The sequence below is a fragment of the Curcuma longa genome, chromosome 4 (genome assembly GCF_044706935.1).
Source record: "Curcuma longa cultivar G26 ecotype Majalengka, Jawa Barat chromosome 4, ITB_CL_G26_1.1, whole genome shotgun sequence".
Classification (NCBI taxonomy): Eukaryota; Viridiplantae; Streptophyta; class Magnoliopsida; order Zingiberales; family Zingiberaceae; genus Curcuma; species Curcuma longa.
The window spans coordinates 14763508-14783719 of record NC_133864.1 but is presented as its reverse complement, the minus strand read 5'-3'; the positions used below and the strand labels follow the sequence as shown (position 1 = coordinate 14783719).

The 20212-nt window shown below is 41.8% G+C and overlaps 5 protein-coding genes across 5 annotated transcripts; 2 read left to right on the top strand and 3 right to left on the bottom strand.

Annotated features, from left to right (window-relative positions):
* Positions 1-169: 169 nt before the first annotated feature.
* LOC141827668 (inactive TPR repeat-containing thioredoxin TTL3-like) lies at positions 170-4614 on the bottom strand. Its single transcript, XM_074714969.1, has 8 exons — positions 4558-4614; positions 3296-4357; positions 2153-2348; positions 1872-2056; positions 1454-1787; positions 1151-1355; positions 677-783; positions 170-597 (listed from the first exon to the last, which is right to left on the bottom strand). The coding sequence occupies exons 2-8, from the start codon at positions 4237-4239 to the stop codon at positions 445-447; spliced, it is 2124 nt and encodes a 707-aa protein (XP_074571070.1). The 5' UTR covers positions 4240-4357; positions 4558-4614; the 3' UTR covers positions 170-444.
* Positions 4615-6884: 2270 nt separating this feature from the next.
* On the top strand, positions 6885-8423 carry LOC141827144 (protein trichome birefringence-like 38). Its single transcript, XM_074714399.1, has 5 exons — positions 6885-7117; positions 7201-7375; positions 7493-7668; positions 7828-7986; positions 8117-8423. The coding sequence occupies exons 1-5, from the start codon at positions 6885-6887 to the stop codon at positions 8421-8423; spliced, it is 1050 nt and encodes a 349-aa protein (XP_074570500.1).
* A 2436-nt stretch (positions 8424-10859) lies between these two features.
* On the top strand, positions 10860-12856 carry LOC141827511 (cationic amino acid transporter 5-like). Its single transcript, XM_074714775.1, has one exon. It carries the CDS (start codon positions 10882-10884, stop codon positions 12625-12627), a length of 1746 nt encoding a protein of 581 aa, XP_074570876.1. The 5' UTR covers positions 10860-10881; the 3' UTR covers positions 12628-12856.
* Positions 12857-13180: 324 nt separating this feature from the next.
* Positions 13181-14703, bottom strand: LOC141828360 (putative acetyltransferase At3g50280). Its single transcript, XM_074715786.1, is given in 3 exon segments — positions 13181-13651; positions 13653-13777; positions 13780-14703. Coding segments are annotated over 3 exon segments (1398 nt in total). The 5' UTR covers positions 14693-14703; the 3' UTR covers positions 13181-13291.
* A 951-nt stretch (positions 14704-15654) lies between these two features.
* LOC141827320 (2-oxoadipate dioxygenase/decarboxylase, chloroplastic/amyloplastic) lies at positions 15655-19774 on the bottom strand. Its single transcript, XM_074714541.1, has 7 exons — positions 19514-19774; positions 18192-18341; positions 17847-18062; positions 17445-17566; positions 17067-17230; positions 16422-16576; positions 15655-16020 (listed from the first exon to the last, which is right to left on the bottom strand). Exons 1-7 carry the CDS (start codon positions 19772-19774, stop codon positions 15922-15924), a joined length of 1167 nt encoding a protein of 388 aa, XP_074570642.1. The 3' UTR covers positions 15655-15921.
* Positions 19775-20212: the final 438 nt, after the last annotated feature.

Below are 20212 nucleotides of genomic sequence, written 5' to 3'. Positions count from 1 at the left end.
TGTCTTTTTTATTTGCTAGATTTGTAACTAAAGTGTCACAATATCATATATAAATAAACTACCGAAAGACGAGCTAATCACATAGTTAATGCCTTAATGGGAATCTGTTCCTTCTCCTATTTAATTAACTCTATGCTCTCTGCCCAGCAGCACATCATGAAAGTCTCAGTATATTCGAATGAAATAAAAACAAAAAAATGTTTTGGTAAATGTTGAAATGAAACCTCTCGAGGGGAAAAAATATTAATGGAAATGAGGAACAAATAACACAGTATGGACAAAGAAAGAAAGAAAAAAAAAGACAGAAAATGATTGGATTCTTGCTGCAGCCTGCCTATTCATGTTTGCTTCTCTCTGGCATGCTGTTCCAACATGATAAATTGATTGATGTTGGCACTTTCTGAGATTTCTCATCGAATTGAGGAAACAATTTTGCTTCGTCAGCTATGAACTGTACTGCCTTATGGAGTACTCCAATACCTGGTGGCTGGGGCAGATCATCTCCTTCACTTTGGTCCCGCTCTTGTAGATCTTGAACGTTGGGAAAGTCCTTACGTTCTCAGCCTTGGCGATGACTGGCACTGTGCTCGCATCGACCTAAAGTCAGAGCACGAGTTTATGTACCCAAAAATCCAGTGTGCACGCAGAGAAATTGAAGGAAAAGCTGGTTGGTTACCTTCAGAAAGTTTACAGATGGAAATCTTTTGCACAACGTATCGACGAATGGGGTGATCTGGTTGCAGTTGTGGTTGAGCGCCACCATGAAGTAGACGACAGAAACTCCTAAACAGATTCAGTTTTATGTCAATGGATTCAGTGAGCGTGACGAAACATAGAGAGCAAATAAAACTCATGGAAGAATATGAAAATTTGAAGGTCAAATTTTAGAATAAGAGATTAATGAGATAGCTTAAGAGGTAAGAAGGAGCAAAAAGCTCTAAACATTATATATATATGGCTGAGGTTTTGACTGTCTTTAGAACTCTATTACCGCGTCCATCAGGAGGAAATCAAAAGCAGCCTAGCAGTTCTCCTCGAGATGGATCTCAAGATATGCCGAGTTAATAATAGTTCTTGAGTTCGCAAGTAGTTTAGAATAACAGAAATGGCATCAAGTTTAAGAAAGTAGTAGGTGGAAGTATAATCTCACCGGGCAAACTGATGGCTTGCTGGAAGTGCTCAAATCCTATAATTTCCTCGACCTCCCCGCCGAATTTCATATTTGAGATTTCCTCCCCGCGAGAGGTTTTTAGTCCGACTTGAGCATGAAAGAGGGCTTCTGCAACCTCAATATCACCAGGAAGCTGCTCCCTGAGAGCCTCATAGTCTCTAACAGCTTCACTCCATCTCTCAAGCTAACCACCACAAAGATTGACAAAAACATCAATAGGACTTGGAGGTCATATAATATATTCTTTGACATCAGGATATAAATAGAAAGGAATCATATCACCTCTGAATATGAGGCAGCACGTCTAAGAAGGGCTTTTGTGTAGTTGGCTTGAATACTGAGAGCTTTGTTGCAATCCTCAACAGTCTTTTCCCATTGTCTGAGTTTGGAACGGCAAGCAGCTCGGTTGCAATAAAGAACAGGATTTGCAGGGTCATACTTGAGTCCTTCCCCGTAAGCTAAGCTTGCTTCTGCAAATTTTCCTGAGTTAAAGAGTTCATTGCCTAATGCTCGTGCTCGAGATACAGCTCTTGTGTTGTTCAATAATGTATATATCTCCACGTTTCTGGGATCAATTTGCCTTGCTTTTTGAGCAGCAGTAACAGCACTTTCAAACCTGAAAATTATTCATTACACATTTTCAATGAACATAAAAATATTGAAAACTACCTTGATATTCAGTATAACACTTTGAGTTCACCTTCCTCGAGCCATGTCCACTTGAGCACTGACGACATACAAGTATGAATTTGCCAGCATACCAAAAAACTTAGTATTTGAGGATGGTGAATATACACTATCAAGTTTGAATACATTGGAAATGACCATATCAGCTTCCTCAAGTTGATGAAGTCGGAGATGGGCTTCAGCTTTTGAAGCCATTACCTGCAATTGTGGGTGTTATATGAATACATTATTGTATACTCTTATAGTAACATTAATAAGACATCCAAATGAAATTAAGTGCTAGTATGAATTTACCAATGAAGAAGCATTTGCTCCTTCAGTGAAGGCAGCATCACTCTCCTTAAGTGCACTCTTCCAATCTCCAGCCTTCCGGGCTTCTGCACACATGTCCAAATGCCTTTCCACTGCTTGAAGCTTCCTAAATTCAACAGGATCAGGCTGTGGGCCAGCCAACAAGAGATGTTTCCTAGCGTTCTCAACTTGTCCTAAGCTGTCAACCAAAATAAGAAGTTTATTCAGAAGAATGCATATTCCAGTATCTCTCAAGCCTAATTTATCTGAAGCTACTCGCTATCATTAAAGATTTGCTCATCATATTTACTAGAAATCCGGATGGCACATCATTTATCACAATGAGAAAAGAAAGAATAATGAAATTTAAAAGCTAAAAGAGATTGAGCACAAAAAAACTGCAAGTTCTTTTTCTTCTCAAATTCTTGAGTTCATATAACATGATAAAGAGCTTCCAGTGCAATTCTTTATTTCTGATAACAATATTTGTTGCAGTGTGATCTACTAATCATAGTAAACAAAACAGACAGTTGACTGTACGTCTGGAATTCAATTAATCATAAGCGCATCAGGCAGCAACATTCATATATGGCAATAACAATGTTGTTGTTTTTTCTTTTCTTATTGAGCAACACAAGGATATGTTTTAATGACTGCAATTAATGACACTCCTAGGCTATCTACCAATATTGTGAGTTAAAACAGAAGAATGTAAGACAAATATATGGGAAGTAATTTATTTGAAGCTGCTCAATGCTGACAATTCTGCAAAATGATCTCTTTTGCAATTCAGAATTGTGATCAACCAAGATGATTGAAGTATGGGACTGGGATTGCTGTTGCAACTCCGAGTAACAAATATAAACAGCCAAAAAACCATACGACAACTCTAGAATAAAAAAAAAAAAAGATGCAAGCTCTTCAATCAGGATAAAATTTGATAAAATTGAGATAGTTCTTCAATTATAACTAATAATTATGTAATAGAAGTATTCATAAACAAATTACTAGTCATAGTTAATAACAATAATGCGCGACTAGCTCCAAGGAAATGAATAATCTACAATTCAGCAATACCAATATCACAGCATAAGACTATGGACTAGTAGCAATCAATTTGCAAACTTGATTTTAAAGTGTTCTAACCTTATAAGCAACGATGCCAGCCTCTGGTGTGCGCGCCCGAATGCCGGATCCAAAACCAATGCCTCTTCACACTCCTTTACAGCCTCCCCTAATCTCCGGAGGCTCGTCAGCGCTGCAGCACGGTTGCTCCGGCAGACTGCGCTATCTGGGCACAACGCAATTGCTTGATCATAGAGTTTCAAAGCCTCCGCAAAGTTCCCTTTGCGATACTGTTCATTGCCCACGCATTTGACCTCATCCGGATCAGCGCTTAGCATCGCCCTTCTCACTGCCGGATCCACGCCATTGCAAACCGCCGCTTCCATCGACTTCCCACTGCTTGCAGCGCTGGTACCACCCCTCACTATATTCCCATGGCCATAATTCCCAGTTCCAGACCCTAGCGTGTCGGTCCTCGCCCCACTCCGGTTCATCATAGTCGTCTTACCAATCTTCCCCGATGGGTATATGTTCCCCGCTGGCAGAATATTAGTGATCGGAGAGCTCGCGGAGGAACTACTACCGGATCCAAAACCGGTGCTGAAGCTGGGCGAGAAGCTTCCACCGGAGTAGATAAGTGGAACAGAGCCGGAACGACGGTGCCCGGGCTTGGAACTCTTGGTATCCATGGCACCAGGAATTGGGTCATTGGGCCCTAAGATGAGCTCACCGGAGTGAGAACGTTTGCCATCTAGGCTAAGATCGGATTTTTTGGAGTCTGCGAGAGGAGAGGGCTTCCCCGACACCGAGATAGAGGAGCCGGAGCTGCTGCTACTGCTGGTAGTGTTGCCGCTGGCGGTGGGACGCGTCGGGTGGTGCGAAGCATGAGAGCTCACGACGGGGAAGTCCTTGAAATCTGGCTTGTTAGCCTCTACGCTTAGAGCTGAGTGGAATCGATCCGAAACGGAGTCCAATGACTGCAGCTTCTGAGTGCCGACGACGGAGGCGCCGACGTGGTCGGACATTTTCGCTACAGTTCTCGAACTTCCAGGAGCCCCAAAGATTGCAACTTTTGCAGATAAGATGATACTACAAGGCGGCCTGGTCGGTGCCGAGAGGAGAAGGCAGCAGGGACGTCTGGATCTGGGGACGTGAAAGGGGATGAGTGGATGAAGACATGGAAGAACAGCAAACGGTCAAATTTTCTCAGCTTTTCGTGAAAACAAAGAATTAACTGTGAAGATGGGGATTCAGTGATGCAAAGGAAAGAATCAAATGGAAGAAATGAGAGCAAGATCTCGAGATCTAAACGACGAAAAAGGAGAAGAACTCACTCTTCTTACCTCTTTAATGTTCCCGACTCACTCCACCTGATGCATCACGAGAATCCCCGTCGCTTGTCTCTCTACTCCCAAAGAAGAAGAAGAAGAAGAAGCAGCAGCAGCAACCCAACCCAAGTCGAAGGTAAGTTCACCTCCGGTGACGGCGAATGATCGCCACAAATTATGACATTCCGAAAATATCCTCTTTCACAATATCGATCCTGCATGAAAAACATGCAAGCCATTTAGGAAAACTTTATGGGTATTTTAGTATAATTAACAGCCCGGGAAAGTCGTAGCTGGCCATGTGACTGGTGGCTTGCCAACTAAGCCCATTTAAGTGAAGGCGAAGCTTGCCAGCTAAGCAGCATCGCCGCATCATCGGTCATCGCACCGCGAGTAACTACACCCCCAAACCGTCCAATTTTCTATTCCTGCATTTTTTTATTATTTTATTGCGATTTTAAATGTCATTAAAGACGATAATATATATATATATATATATAAAAGAAATTCCTTCGTGTACTAATTTAATCATATTTAATTGCAGGGCTCAAAAGCCAAACCAGAAGGACAGACCTGAAGACCTCAACACCTCCTCGACTATGGTGCAGCGATTTGATAATTTAGAAGAATATAACTTGTATCAAAAGATCAAACGAGGACTGAAGTATAAAATTTATTTAAATATAAATGATGATATAATAGGAGATAGAGCTGATTTGGAGTTTGAGGAATTGTTAGATATTTATAAAGATGGATTTATTAATGTAGTATTGTGGCACTTTCAAATTTGTTTTGATGATCAATAAATTTTTTTTATAATTTTAATCAATTATTTTTAAAATTAATTAATTTAAAAAATTAAATATATAAATTAAAAATAAACGGGCAAATCATAACTCCCCCATCCAAATAAATCCTAAATTAGTAATAAGACCATGAAATTTCATGGGGAAGTTGTTTGCGACCTTAATGCATATCGTGAGATTCTTTATTATTTTATTACTAAATTTGTATATTTCTAAATATCATTTTTCTGAATTACCATATAATATAATATAATATAATATAGGAGTTTTGCTATCCAAATAAAATAAATACCTATAGAATTTAGATCCAAAATTGTCCAAACGGAGTGGCTACGACTAGGTAAGTAAAATACGAGCGACTCCAAAAAGGTGAGGTGAGGTGAGGTGAATGAGTGGTTAAAGTAAACAATAATTATATATATGTGGAATCGATTGGATGACTTGATGCTTTTAATTCCTTCTTTACAAAAGCTGCCGCAATTATTTCACACCAAACACCTTTTCTTTGTTTTTTAATTTAAAAAATAACCTTTTTACTTTCCTTTGTTTTATTTTTAATAATTTGTTCCTGAAAGTGTCACGTAGGTGACGTCATGCACCTTGTGCTGGCAGATAGATTCTATGGTTTCGATCGAACCAAACAAATTGGGCTTGGGACAAAACTTTGGGGAGAAGGATGCCCTTGCCCTATTTTGGAGTGTGTTATTTTTTATTTTAAATTTTAGTAGCTCTAAATTTGGACTCCTATTATCTCTTAAATAGACATATATACTTAGCTTGTAAATTGATTTGAAATTGCTGAAGCAGTAGTTAGTTCGATTCAAAGGAAGAACTGCATTGTAGAATCAAGATCATGTGTTCTTATCGACTGATTCTTAATTGGTTTTCATGACCACCAGTTTCATTCATGTGCAGGAGCTTCAACATCCTCAGATGAATGAAAAAACAAAAGAAACTAATTAGTAGCAAAAACAAACTATATATATGGCTTACGATATATCGAGCAGATAATTAATTCTTCAAAAACAGCGAGCATTGCATGCATGGAGATTGAGATTATTCTCGAATATTACTCATTTCTATTATTCTATTCGTATTGTTTATTTGAAAGTCTGTCAGCCAATGTTCTTTCCAAAACTAAGCATGCAAAATTAATCTATTTTGTGAGAATTTATTTATCTTTTGTCTGACTCAGTTTGCATTTGAAGCGCAATTAAATAAATTAATGTAAATTCATGGTGATTTATTACTGGAGGAAAATTATGAAAAGTTAACAATACGTTGGAGAGTGAAAATTAATAATATAGAAAAATATAATTAATGTCGATCTCGCAAGATAAGTAAAGTAGCATTAACGTTCCTGCAAAATTTATCGGGATTATTATGGCATGTAAATTCGAAAATATGGAATTATATTAAAAACCAATAAAGACTTTTCTGAATCACACCCTCCACATCTCCCGTTTTATAATCCTATCCTCTTCCAAAATCATCCAAAAACCTGCATATCTTCTTCCTCGACGGGCATCTAGAGCCATGGCGATGACTGCGGCAATCACACTGGCAGCGTTATTGTGCTCTTTTTGGGCCGTCTTGGCCCAAAACTGCGACATCTACAAAGGCAGCTGGGTTCGCGACGATTCCTACCCGCTCTACGACTCGGCGAGTTGCCCTTTCAATCGCCGGGAGTTCGACTGCAAGCGCTACGGCCGACCCGACGGCGACTACCTCAAGTTTCGGTGGCAACCGGCCGACTGCGATCTCCCAAAGTCAGTCATCGCCATCTCTAAATCTATCTCTTTCTCTGCGCTAATAAAGGAATAATTCCTGATCGTCGATCCATGATGTCTAGGTTTGACGGTGAGAATCTGTTGAGGAGATGGGCAGGGAAGAAGGTGATGCTCGTCGGCGACTCTCTGACGCTGAATCAGTACATATCGTTGCTCTGCATGGTGCATGCGGCGGTGCCCAACGCCGCGTACAATTACACCACAGATAGCTTTGGTACCCACACGGCAACATTTCAGGTAGCGACATGACGATTAATTAGTGTATAATTAAATGTAAGCTCTTCCAGGCATGCATTCATTATATATATGAATTCATTAAGATCTTTTAAAAAAAATAAATAAATATTTGTGCAGGAATACAATGTGACGGTGGTCTACTTCTTGTCTCACTACTTGGTCGACATCGTAAGAGAGGAGATTGGGCGCGTGCTAAAACTGAACTCCATGAGCAGTAGCTCCGTCTGGCTCACGGCTGACCTCCTAGTCTTCAACACCGGCCATTGGTGGTATACCAAGGGTGCCTCTCAACCGTAAGTACTTTGATCCATCGCCAAACAATAAAAGATATTCTGAGAATACTTTGGAAAATAGAGGCTCAGCGTTCACTGCTCAGTATGCTCTGTGTAAAATATAATTAATTCTATATGCATATATACATACTGACGTTTGTAGTACGCGCATGCAAACAGATGGGATTACATACAAGATGGGCAACAGATACTGAAAGACATGGACAGGACTGAGGCCTTCTCGCATGCACTTCAAACCTGGGCCGACTGGGTCGACTCCACAGTCGACCCTGCCACCAAACGCCTCTTCTTCACAGGCCTCTCTCCTTCACATTACAAGTATAAATGAATAGCTTAATTAATTAATTATATATATTTTACGTAGCAATTAATACTTAAGCATCTCCGTACGTGTTGTTGTTAATTAACGTACGGATGGTTCGCCCATGTATGTATGTATATCGACCAGTGGAGCAGAGTGGGGAGAAGCAGGACGCACTTGCGCCGGCCAAACTGAGCCAACGAGTCCGTCGAGCTTCTCCGGAGGTCCGATTCCGCAACAGGTGATAGTGAAGGAGTTGCTGCAGGTGAAGGCGAAGCGGGTGCAGTTGTTGGACATTAGTTATCTCTCTCAGCTTAGGAAGGATGCTCATCCTTCCAAGTACAATGGCGTCGATTTCTCTAACGACTGCAGTCACTGGTGTGTGGCGGGGCTTCCGGATACTTGGAACCAGCTCTTCTACGCAGCACTCACCGATCAAACTGTGCCAATTTGATCACATGAAGATGAGACTTATCCATGTATATCGATCGATATCGATTTAATAAGATTACTCGATCGAGCGCGTGCATGCATATATATATATTAATTTTCTTCCTTTTGGTAAAGTTATGATCGATACTCTACCGCTTAATTACTTCGACGTACGATATTGATTTTCTATATTAATTAAGAGTATGATTCGATCCTTCGTATCGTCTAAAAAATGTCAAGACACGTACGCTAGCAGCTCTTTGCTCTTTTGTAATTATATATACTTAATTTGATAAACACATTATATATATATAGATATATATAATCGTCCTTTGCCTTAATTAATTTATACACAGTGAAACACATATGTATAATCGTCCTCAGTTACGTTAATTAAGAAGCTAGCAATGCACTTGCTTGGACTTGAGCTCAAAGTTGGAATTCCCTTCCCAATTATTTTCGTGTTATTTAATTAATTAAGCAGAGCAGGCTGGGTGGAGAAGGAGAGCTGAAGGGAATTAAGAGAAAAGGAGATTATATATAAGTATGTCAGGAATTGAATTGAAATGACTCTTCTATAATGGAATGTGCAGGTTCAATAGAAAGAGAAGACTGATAAGTAGAGGAAAACAACTTCGAATCTTGTAACATTTAATCAAATTGAGTGTTTTTCTTTCAAAAGAAAAGACAATATATAAAAGCATCCGGCCATCAAATTAAAGTGGATGTAACATATTGTCGCCGAAAGTCAGCAATTAATTTGTGCTAAAAAAAGCCAAGGGTTGCAGCATTGTTGTTAGAGACAAGTGATCGATCACTCGATCCAAGTATTGTTGAAGTTGTTTAATGCGAATTCAATTCACAAACGATTATTCCAATCCGCAAATTTGTAAGAGATCAAAATTTTTTTTTAAAAAAAAACGTGTAAAATGGATCAATTCTGACAACGCCGCGTCACGTTACGAATTTATCCATTTTCCATTTCCCATTTTAAATATATAGGGGTAGTTTGGTAAACTCATACGAACTTTATTTTATGATATTTTACCGAACCCATGTACAAGTTTCAATATTACTAAGTACTCCATTTTCATAATTCCAAAAAATAAATATCATATTCCAATCATACTCCTTTATTTCTATGTTTAAATTTTTATCCTACCCATTCAAAAATTTATTATTCTCAATTTATACTATCAAATCAAAATTAATATATTCTTGAAATTCTCTTTAATCTTCCTCTAAATTTATCACAAACCTATAACAATAATATTACTAATAATCAATATCATCAATGGATTCTTAGAATTTTTGATTCAAAAATTTTTAAATTTTTAGATATATCAGTCAATTTCAAATGGTATAGATCAGTCACTAAATTAACTATCAATTTTAAATTCATCACTAATTAATGATCGATTTTAAAATTCATCACTAATTTAATGATTGATTTTAAATTTGATCACTAATTAATGATTTATTTTAAATTCAATCACTAATTAAAGATCGATTTTAAATTACATCATTAATTTAACAATCAATTCTAAAAATCATCGTTAATTTATAATTTAAGACTGCATATTCTGTTGCTTTATTAATACCATCGTTAATTAAGAAGGTTTTTTCCCTATCTAGGCTGTTTGGAAACGACGTTTAAATCGACGTCCCCGTTTCCGAAACGGGGAGAAACGTTTCCATCCGTGGAAACTTACAAGAAACGGGATCCAGTCCGAGAATCACTCCAGCGTGGAAAGGCCGAAGCGAAGAGGGCGTACAAAGAGATATTTGAGGTTCATTCCCAATTCCCGAAACTCAAAGCTCTAGAACCGATCAAACTTATCCGAATCTGGCCTTCCTTGCTCGGTTTGTCGTGTCGATCGCCGCCGTCCTAACAGCCGATACGCCACCTCTGGCAATCAAGCAACCACGCGATCGAGAATCTTTAACTACTATATTTATCAGTCGACTAAAATTTAAAATTTCTAATTTGTTACTTATGTTTATAGCTCATGCCCGAAGATAAAAACTAGCTGTTCGATTGATTAACCTACTACTTAATTAATAATTAATTAGTGGATTCAACTATCTGCAAATTTAGTTATTTATATTTTCAATTGAATTAATTAATTTTTTATCAATTCATTTATTCATTTAATTGATTCGATCTTATTAACCGGCCAATTAATAAGACTTTCTATTTATAACACGTGAATTTAATTTGTATTTAGTGGCATGTGAATTAATACGAGTTTGTATTTATTTAATACGTTAAACCAGTTGGAAATTACTAATTCAATTTTAAACAGATTCATTAATAACATTTCTTCGCTAAATATTTTTATTAGGAGATCAAATAAAAATCGGAAAACAATGAGAGGACTAAATCAATTTGGGAATACAATAAAAACCTGGTCAGTTTGTGATCACAACTCCAGATTCCTTTACCCTAATTATTGCGTCGGAGAGACGGCGCGGTCTCCATGGCGAGCGGCGACGGCGAACGCAGTTATTGGCGATGGAGCAAGGAAGATTTCTTTCCGGAGCCGTCTTTCCGGAGTTGGACCGCCTATGGCCAGGCACTCTCCCACACTGGGCTCCGCCTCCGCAGCCGCCTTCTTTACCGCTCCACCGACGCCGCCGAGCTTCTCGCCCTTCCCCGCCGCAGCGAGCACGAGTTGCGCCGCTGCCTAACCTGGTGGGACCTCGCCTGGCTCGGATTCGGTGCCGTCGTTGGCACTGGAATCTTCGTCCTCACTGGCCAGGAGGCTCGCTTCTCGGCCGGCCCCGCGATCCCTCTCGCCTATGCCGCCGCCGGCGCTTCTGCTCTTTTGTCCTCCCTCGTCTACGCCGAGTTCGCCTCTGACGTGCCCTCTGCTGGCGGCTCCTTCTCCTACCTCCGCATCGAACTCGGCGAATTTGTCGCCTACCTCGCCGCCGCCAACATCCTCCTTGAGGCCCTCGTGGGCGCCGCCGGTCTAGCCCGCTCATGGACCTCTTATTTCACCACCCTCCTCGGCCGCGACCCCGACGCCCTCCGCATCCACGTTCCGGCTCTCGCCGCCGGGTTTGATCTCCTCGATCCGATCGCCGTCGTCGTCCTCATCGCCTGCTCCACCGTCGCAATGTTCGGCACGCGCGGCACCTCCACCCTCAACTGGCTCACCTCCCTCCTCAGTGTGGCCGTCATTGGCTTCATCATCGCCGCAGGATTCACCCACGCCGATCCTTCCAATCTCGCCCCTTTCTTTCCCATGGGTGCCAAGGGAGTCTTCCAGGCGGCAGCGGTGGTCTACTGGGCGTACACCGGCTTCGACATGGTGGCCACCATGGCGGAGGAGACCCGCAATCCAGCGCGCGACATTCCCCTCGGCCTCGTCGGCTCCATGTCCGCCATCACCATCGTGTACTGCGTGATGGCCCTCGTGCTGGTGATGATGCAGCGGTACGACCAGCTCGACCCCAATGCAGCCTACGCGGTGGCGTTTGAGGCTGCGGGGATGCGGTGGGCTAAATATTTGGTGGCGCTAGGCGCGCTCAAGGGGATGACCACGGGGTTGCTCGTCGGTGCGCTTGGGCAGGGGCGGTACACCACCCAAATCGCGCGCGCCCACATGATCCCGCCCTACTTTGCTCTCGTGCACCCGCGCACCGGCACGCCCGTTTACGCCACTCTCCTAGTCACTCTCTCCAGCGCCGTCATCGCCTTCTTTTCCAGCCTCGACGTCCTCGCCAGCGTCTCCTCCATCAGCACGCTCTTCATCTTCGCGCTCGTGGCGCTTGCGCTGCTCGTAAGGCGATACTACGACAGGGAATCCCTACAGCAGCCGAGGGCGCACCTAGCCAAGCTGACGTTTTTCCTGGCGGCCATCGTGGGTTCGTCCGTCGCCGTGTCGGCGTGTTGGAACACGAACCCGGACGGGTGGATCGGTTTCGCTGTCACGGTGCCGCTGTGGTTCCTGAGCACTCTAGGGCTGGCGCTGTTGGTGCCGCAGCAGAGGACGCCGAAGCTGTGGCGGTTGCCACTGGTGCCCTGGCTGCCGTCGCTGTCGATAGCGACCAATGTGTTCTTGATGGGGTCGCTGGGCTACAAGGCGTACGTAAGGTTCGGGATCTGCACGGCAGCGATGCTGGCGTACTACGTGCTCGTCGGCGTGCATGCGACCTACGACGTGGCTCAGGAGGAGACGTCCAACGGAGATGAAACTGCGTCTTGTTCCAAGTGTTAATACTAATGAATGATATCGTGTGCTGAAAAACACTTCAAATATGTTGTCGCATTACTCGATTTTGATTCTGGTATTCGAATAAATTACTTTTTATAGTTTGCTGATTAATACATGATATTGCTGATCGTATAGGATTTGCATTCAGAAATATTTCAAGGCCGATTAGGATTATCAGGCCTACAGTCTCTGTTCCACATTGAAATAAACATTCGAACTGTGATAATTTAGTGATGACAAACATTCCTTTTCATTTATATATATGAGTTCTTACATCTTATCCTTTATAATAATAATTAACACCGTTTGCCTGGATGTTAATGGCGGCTCAAAAATGTGTTGCGGAAGATGGTCGAGGCATGCCTAACTGCTTCCACCGAAGCCGCAAATAGAGACCATGCTAAATAGGAAGATGGATGACGAGAATTACAAGATCATGTGGCTGACGAGAATTACAGGATCATGTGGATGAGATGATGAGGAGTCGCCCGGACAAGACGGTGCTCGCGTCGCGACGGATGGGAACGAGGGCGACGCCACCCAAAGACAAGGAACCTTTTCTTTTTCTTTTAAGAAAAAACGATGAAGAAGACACTTGGAATGCAGCAACGATTAAAATATCATAAACGAAACTACCAATGATCAAAATTTAGGGGAAATTTTTTTTTCAATAGCCATTATTTTGTTTAGTGTCAGCATCCGGCGCCGGCGGTGGGCTGCTAACGGCGCTCATGAACTCCACGTCCGCTTCCAACGCCGCCATAAACGGCGGCTCGAGACATATCTCCAAGTCCATGCTGCCACCCCCCTCCCTCCCCGGGTAGAACGTCACCTTCCCGTCGAACTTGTGCGCCGTCCCGCTCCGCGCTGCCACCACTCGCCCCCACCCGAATTCGCATCCGTAGGCATCGAACCGAGGCGAGCTCCCCATCATCACGCTGAACCGGTCGAACATGCTCACCCGATACGCCACCGGCGCCGCCATCCACTTCGCCACCATTCCTTGTATGGCCGCGTCCGTGAAGTCCAGTCACCGCCTCGTGGGCGAGCCTCGCCGCCCACCCGAGATCGTGAGCCAACAGCTCCCCGGCGGTGGTCTCCGTCGCGATGGGGTAGATGGAGTTCCCGAAGTAGTCCGGCGAGAGCGGGGGATCAACCGCCCCCGGTTCTGCGCAGCCAGACGGCAGCGGGTGCTCTGCTCCGACGGGAGGCCGCGGGCGCGCGTGATGCATCTCCACAGCATCCCGGAGACGGATTGGAAGGAGGAGATCGTGGAGGCCAAACCGCTTTCTTTATTAGCCTTCGCCTTCAATCGAGCGATGGAGTCTGCCGTCAGGTGGAAGATTCGCTCGCGGTAAACTGGTGGCTCGAAACGCTCGATGAACTCCTCTGGCCGCACGAAAGGGAGCTTAATTGGAGGCTGGACGGAGCCGTTAACGAACCACCGGTCATGGACCGGAGGACGAGCGAGCTTGGCTTCCGCTCCTTCTCCCGACCGTGCGATCTCCGCCCACGCGTTGAAGAAATGCCAATACGAAGTGCCGTCGCCGACGGCGTGATTGAAGCAGCACGCGAGGAAGACGCCGTCGTCCAGCTCCGTCACCTGCACCGCCAGAAGAGGCACTACTACAGCGTCGTAGTTGATGGCTCCGTCGAGGGGGAAAAACGAGTTGACGTAGGACGGCACGTCGTCGTCAAGGGCGAGCACGTCGGCGACCGTCACGCCCTCGGCGACGACGTGAACGAACTCCGCACCTTGGCCGGCACAGTCGATCGACACGAAGAGGCCCGTGGGGTTGCCCTGCGCATCGAGAGCTGGCTCGGAGATGAAGCGTCCAGCGAGAGGGTAGAAGTGGAGAAGGGCGACGGAGAGGGAGGTCTTGAGTCCGTCGATGAGGTCAGCGATAGTGAGGTGGCGAGGCTTGCGGAAGAGGAGGCCCTTTTGAATGTATTGTGCGGTGAGCATGGCGAGGTCCCACGGCGCGAGGTGGAGGCGGGTGCGAGGATGCGGCGGAGGCTTGACGGTGGTGGTGGAGACGTGGCGGAGCAACGGGGAAGAGGATGCCATTGTTCACTTGGTATCCTTTGCCCTGCCCTGGCCTGCCTGCCATGGTAGGGTGAATCCTTTTAAAAAAGTAAACGGGGACGGCTTACATCAATCTTCGAATCTGCTGACCGGGTTTTCAGCAGAAAAATCATTACAAATTGACCTACCAATCCCTTGCTGACAAGTCAAGCAGTATTAAAAGTTGACCTACCTAACCCCCTTCAGACAAGTCAAGGGAGGGGACTGCCAAATTATATTTATATGTATATATTATTGGGGAAGATGAATGAAGTGCATTGGATGCACCGATTGAAATGATGGAAGGTGATCAAAATACTCAAAACGATCAATCCATATTATCTGAACTGATGAAACAATAGTCAAACTTAATTACCAACCATCCGCTACGACTTGGAAGTTGGAAAAGATCTCAGCAATGACTTCAGCAAACAAATTATAAAAAATGGACGAAGCTTCCTTGTAGCTGCGACTGACTATAAGCAATATATATACATCAATTAATTTGTTGACAAAGTTCAGTCAACTCTTAAGACGAAAACCAATTAGTTGTGCTTGGCATGTGATGTTGGTCTAACTCAAGGTTCAACCGACAAAGCTTCTATCTGAGCCGATTTGATCCTATATGCTAGGCCTGACTCGGATCCATGTACAGGCCAGCATGCATGCAGATGGGCATGGCACGCAGCCTGATGCCATGACATCTGCACCATTTCATTTCAAGGAATTCAAATGCTCTCTTTCCAGACATTAAATAGAAGCATTTCGTCTCATACAACTTCTACAGCCATAATCATCGACTCCTCTAACCACGTAATTGAATCCCTGAACAACAACATATCTTAACTTGTTCAGCTAGATTATATCTTAGTTTATTCACGGACAAACATAGATATAATTCAGCTAATATACAACAAATATTATTTGACTTACCATGAGCTTCAAGTAGAAGTGACGGGAATATGTTAGGCACAAGTAGAAATTTCAAATATCATCATCATCATTATCCTATGGATAATTTTCCTAAGAAAAAAAAAAGAAATTACATTGGTGATATCATCTATACAGGCACAAGTAGAAATAACAAAGCATCCCGATGATTTCCAAATACATACTAGTTAGTGGCATCGTCAAGTTAATCGCCGCTAGTCATATTAAATTACACACGGTTCACCTTATTTGAATGACACTGGCATTTCTCGGCGTCCCTCCGTCGGAATAAGATCAATTTTTCAAGCAACTTTTCTTGTTAGCTGATCTCTCGATGTGCTTTCAAAGATCTTATCAGCGTTGCCTACTTCAAATCCATCACGCCTATGAAATTCCTTTACCTACAGAAACACAACACAGATCCATGAATCAACAGGCAATTGCACAGGTTTTGGATACGCAGGCGATGTTGATGACGAGCGAGAAATAAAGAGAATGCCTGTATTTTACATGATGTAAAGGTTCTACTTGCAACTACTAGCAAGAAAATTTTACATCAATGAGGAAATGATACGACATTATCAATGAGTTGTCTATCGTAATCCTGTATAGCTCTCATGAAATCAAAATTTACCTCGACGAGAATTTATATGCACAAAAAATCAATTGAAACTCATAGGCTAGCATTTGAACTGCCAAAGGAGGGATATGTTACTTTGTCTAACCGGTGACATCTTTAACATATACAATTGATGCAATCTTTGAAAATCTGCAACTTAAGTGGAGAAACAAGCACCCATACCTCTTCTTCAGGCATATTTTTATACTCCGGAAGCAAAAGGCGCTCTGCAAATTCGATATACGAACAAGGGACAGACTCAGTTACACCATCAGCAAAGTTGAAGGAGATTGTATCAGCAACAGTGGAACTTTGAAGTAAAAGCCCGTCAGGACTCACTGCACATAAAGATCAAAAGTAATGTAAAGTAGAAGATTTTGGATTCATTAAACCTGGACACCTTCAACAGTTTAGATTCACACCTGTCCTCTGATACTTGTCCACAGTTTGAGTAATAGAGATCATGCCTACTTTCTTTTGAAAAAATAAATAAAATATCTGAAACAACTCAGTTCAAACAAAGTTGCTTGATACAATCGATAAAATTTGAGGAATTTTTGAAACAGAGCTTTTTCATCAAACAAGAGCTTTTTCCCAAGCATAGTTCAAGTTACCAAACGTGCAGATAGACAGGTTCTCCAACAGCATAGTTGAAGTTGTTGTATGGTTAAATAGGAACGTTATTTGTGAATTTCAATGCTTTGCAAATCTTTTTTTTTTTTGACAAAGTTGGAGAATTCAATCAAGAAGGTATCCATCAAGTAAACTATCTAGAATCAGCTTATTAAATCTTTATTCAATTTAAGCAAGGTGTAGTTTGTGGCTAACCTTTTAAAATTCCTCCTTCTGAATTCAATTTAAAGCCATTAGCTTCAATATATTTGTTAAAGTCGTCAATTTTCTTGATATGCGATTGCAGTCGATGGGTGGAAATAGTAACATGGTTCAATGCATAACCATTAACAAGCGTCCATGCAGCATATTCACTCTCCCTGGAAAGGAAGCATTAGAACGATAACAAGACATCTTTGACATTATTCATAACTCAAGTTTCAGTAAGAATCAACAAACTAGATAGAAAATGTTCTAATGGATGACAGTAATACTTAATTAAAGCTGAAGCTATACATTTGTGGTTATATCATGATGGGAAATCAAGAACATATTATAAATGAGATAATCAAACAACATATTTACTGCATTTACCTAGATAACAATTGATAATCAGAATATGATGGACTTTCCCAAGTGAGACAACCTAATGTACTTGCAAGAGCAGCATATTCATACCCACTAGCAGATGTTTTGATGTATTTTCTAATAACTTCCTGCACATAAAGAACACAAATAATGTCATTCAATAAGTATATACATTGTCAATATAGAATTCTATTATGCTAACACATTTTAATTTAAAGATGTAAGCATTCCAATGAGATGTAGGTCCAAATCTGCTGCTCCTGAACTTTAAGCTGAGCAACAACAGCACTGTTTGACTGTGTTCATAAGTTTCTTCATTTAATTCGACATCCTCATTCTTCTATCATTATAGACATGATATAATGCCTAAACTATCATGTGAGTAGTATCTTCAGAAGAAATGTCAACCTGACATTGATCACTCATCTGATCCACAAGAAGCTCTGATATGAATATCCTTGGCAAAGGCCCATGAACACCAGTTCCATTTGCATTAGTCTCAGCATCTGGATGAGAAAACCAGAGTGCTTTCAACTTCTTTGCAGGAAATCTCAATTCTTCATGTTGCTTGTAACCAAAATGTAGGAAAATCTTTGCCATTGAATCAATGCCATGCCCATCTATCTTTAAGAAGAGAGGAAAAAAAGAACATGATGAACTATTTGTACTTCATAATTTTAATTTTATTGGTTGATGAAAGTGAGATAAACAATTTGGTCAAATAAATCCAATCAGTGGAAGAGTATCCTGTACCCCAAAAGATCGGAAAGCAAGATGATCATAGCAGATATGATCTCCATCATATTTCCTAACAAGTTCTAGAATGGCCTTAGCTGTTGGATTTCTGCTCAAGTAGACATTTTCCATGCCTGAGATCAACTTTCTCAGGAAAGATTCATTACCCTGTAGCAAACATGATGAATCTTTATTAGTTCATCAGAAAAAAAAAAACCTACGCCAAAAAGAATAAAGACTAGCTAATCGACAATGAATCTAATTGATATTTTAAGTTGTCTGAAATTCAAACGCCGCTTGACATAACATTACAAGTATGTAAAACAGAGAAAAGTATCAATAAAAACAATTTTTAACATGGAAAGGGAAATGAAACATATTCCCTCAGAAAAGTTGAAGCATAAAACAATAATTTTATGAGTTCCGGCAGACATGAGATAATTGTTAGTGACAGATAGCTATCAGATTGTAATTGCATTGGCATAATCAAAATAGGTTCATAGCACTTGGAAGATTGAGATTGTGGATAACCAATATGGAATTATAGAGAACCTAGTTAGGTCAGCATAGGATTACCAATTACGTTATATTGGTTGAAACGGTAGCATTGGTATGTCTCCAATTCAAATCCGTTGATCACTTTAATGGGCTACATGATTCCATGTTGGGCTGGCTGAAATAAAATTTTTGTGGTTTTGGGATGTTGCTGAAAAATTGGAATGATGCCCCTAAATCCCAGAGCCAAAGGGAGCTTGATGTCCAAACTCATTGTTCATGCTCCATATCGTCAACAACCAGAGGCAGATTCATGGGGCAGGAAATTTTAATAAATCTATAATAATGTATTGCTTATATTCTATAAAATAATTACAATTTCCCCCTGAATTTTCACATGCAACATATATTAGTTTGCCCTTCCGAAGATGGAAAGCTGGTTCCAGCTGAGTCAACAACAGCAAAAAGATCACATGAGCAGTTTAGGGACCGGATCAATTATGGAAACAGGAAAGTTCAACTTGTATTAGCCTCTCCACAAGGAGAAACACAAATTCCAAATTAACGACGAAGGTCACAGTTTAATAAAATAACATAAAGGAACTGCCCTTGAGAACCATATACCCACGAGCCCAAAAGCACCATTTGAAAGCGATAAATAAATAATACAGATTAAAAGCTAAAAGAGTGAAGTATATTCATTTTATGAGAGCCAAGTGCTTGCGCACTTGATCTATCAGCAATTGCAAAAGATTAATCAATCAAAGGCAAAAAACAAAAAAAAAACAAAATAATAAAGCCATTCGTTGGCAACGCCAAGAAGGAAGGTAATAAAATCAGGGTACCTTCATCATGGATTCTACGGGAGTCTTGGATTCGGAACGAACGGCCTTCGAAAGCCACCGGTTGCCGCTGGATCGGAGGTAAAGGGATCGCCGCTGGAGGCACCTCGAACCCTGGAACGAGAGGGAAGGGCGAGACAGGAACGACACCTGAGATATTGTGTGATTATAGGAACTAGAATAATGCGACCGAATCGAGGAGGAGGAAGAGAAGGAGGAGGAGAGGAAGAAGGTGGGAGCTCGTCTCGCCACGAAAGCTTCCATTTGTTACAACTTACCAGGAGTCGAGGCGTGCGTTCGCTTCTAATGCTAAAAAACAACAAAACACAAATGAAGCGGATGAAGATGACACGTCAGATCTTATACGGAGTCAAATGGGCCTTGACTTGGGCCTTCTTCTAATGCTTGTCAATCGACATGCTCTCACTAAAATTGGGCCAGGATTAACTTTTTTTATTCGTACGTAATTTTGATAATTACAAATATGTTGTAAACGAACTAATTAACCGGAAATTAATTTAGATTTTTGGAACATCTATCGAGTCACATTTATGTCTTTCATGCAAGTAGAAGACTCATGATTAACAATTTCACACGCAAATTTATGCCTTTGAAGGCAATGCCATTTTTATAAGGATTCTTGCTGAATTTACTACTAAAATTTTGCAGCTTTTCTCATTGATTTCTTAGAGATAAAGAGGT

Coding starts and splice junctions, on each gene's coding strand:
- LOC141827511 (XM_074714775.1), top strand. CDS start 10,882: ATGGCGAGCGGCGACGGCGAACGCAGTTATTGGCGATGGAGCAAGGAA.
- LOC141827668 (XM_074714969.1), bottom strand. CDS start 4,239: ATGTCCGACCACGTCGGCGCCTCCGTCGTCGGCACTCAGAAGCTGCAG. Junction 2,057..2,152: donor GAGCAAATGCTTCTTCATTG/GTAAATTCATAC, acceptor CCACAATTGCAG/GTAATGGCTTCAAAAGCTGA. Junction 1,356..1,453: donor GTGCTGCCTCATATTCAGAG/GTGATATGATTC, acceptor TGTGGTGGTTAG/CTTGAGAGATGGAGTGAAGC.
- LOC141827144 (XM_074714399.1), top strand. CDS start 6,885: ATGGCGATGACTGCGGCAATCACACTGGCAGCGTTATTGTGCTCTTTT. Junction 7,376..7,492: donor CCCACACGGCAACATTTCAG/GTAGCGACATGA, acceptor ATATTTGTGCAG/GAATACAATGTGACGGTGGT. Junction 7,987..8,116: donor CTCTCTCCTTCACATTACAA/GTATAAATGAAT, acceptor TATATCGACCAG/TGGAGCAGAGTGGGGAGAAG.
- LOC141827320 (XM_074714541.1), bottom strand. CDS start 19,774: ATGGAAGCTTTCGTGGCGAGACGAGCTCCCACCTTCTTCCTCTCCTCC. Junction 17,231..17,444: donor GATTATCAATTGTTATCTAG/GTAAATGCAGTA, acceptor CTTCCTTTCCAG/GGAGAGTGAATATGCTGCAT. Junction 16,577..17,066: donor AGAAGGAGGAATTTTAAAAG/GTTAGCCACAAA, acceptor CTTTATGTGCAG/TGAGTCCTGACGGGCTTTTA.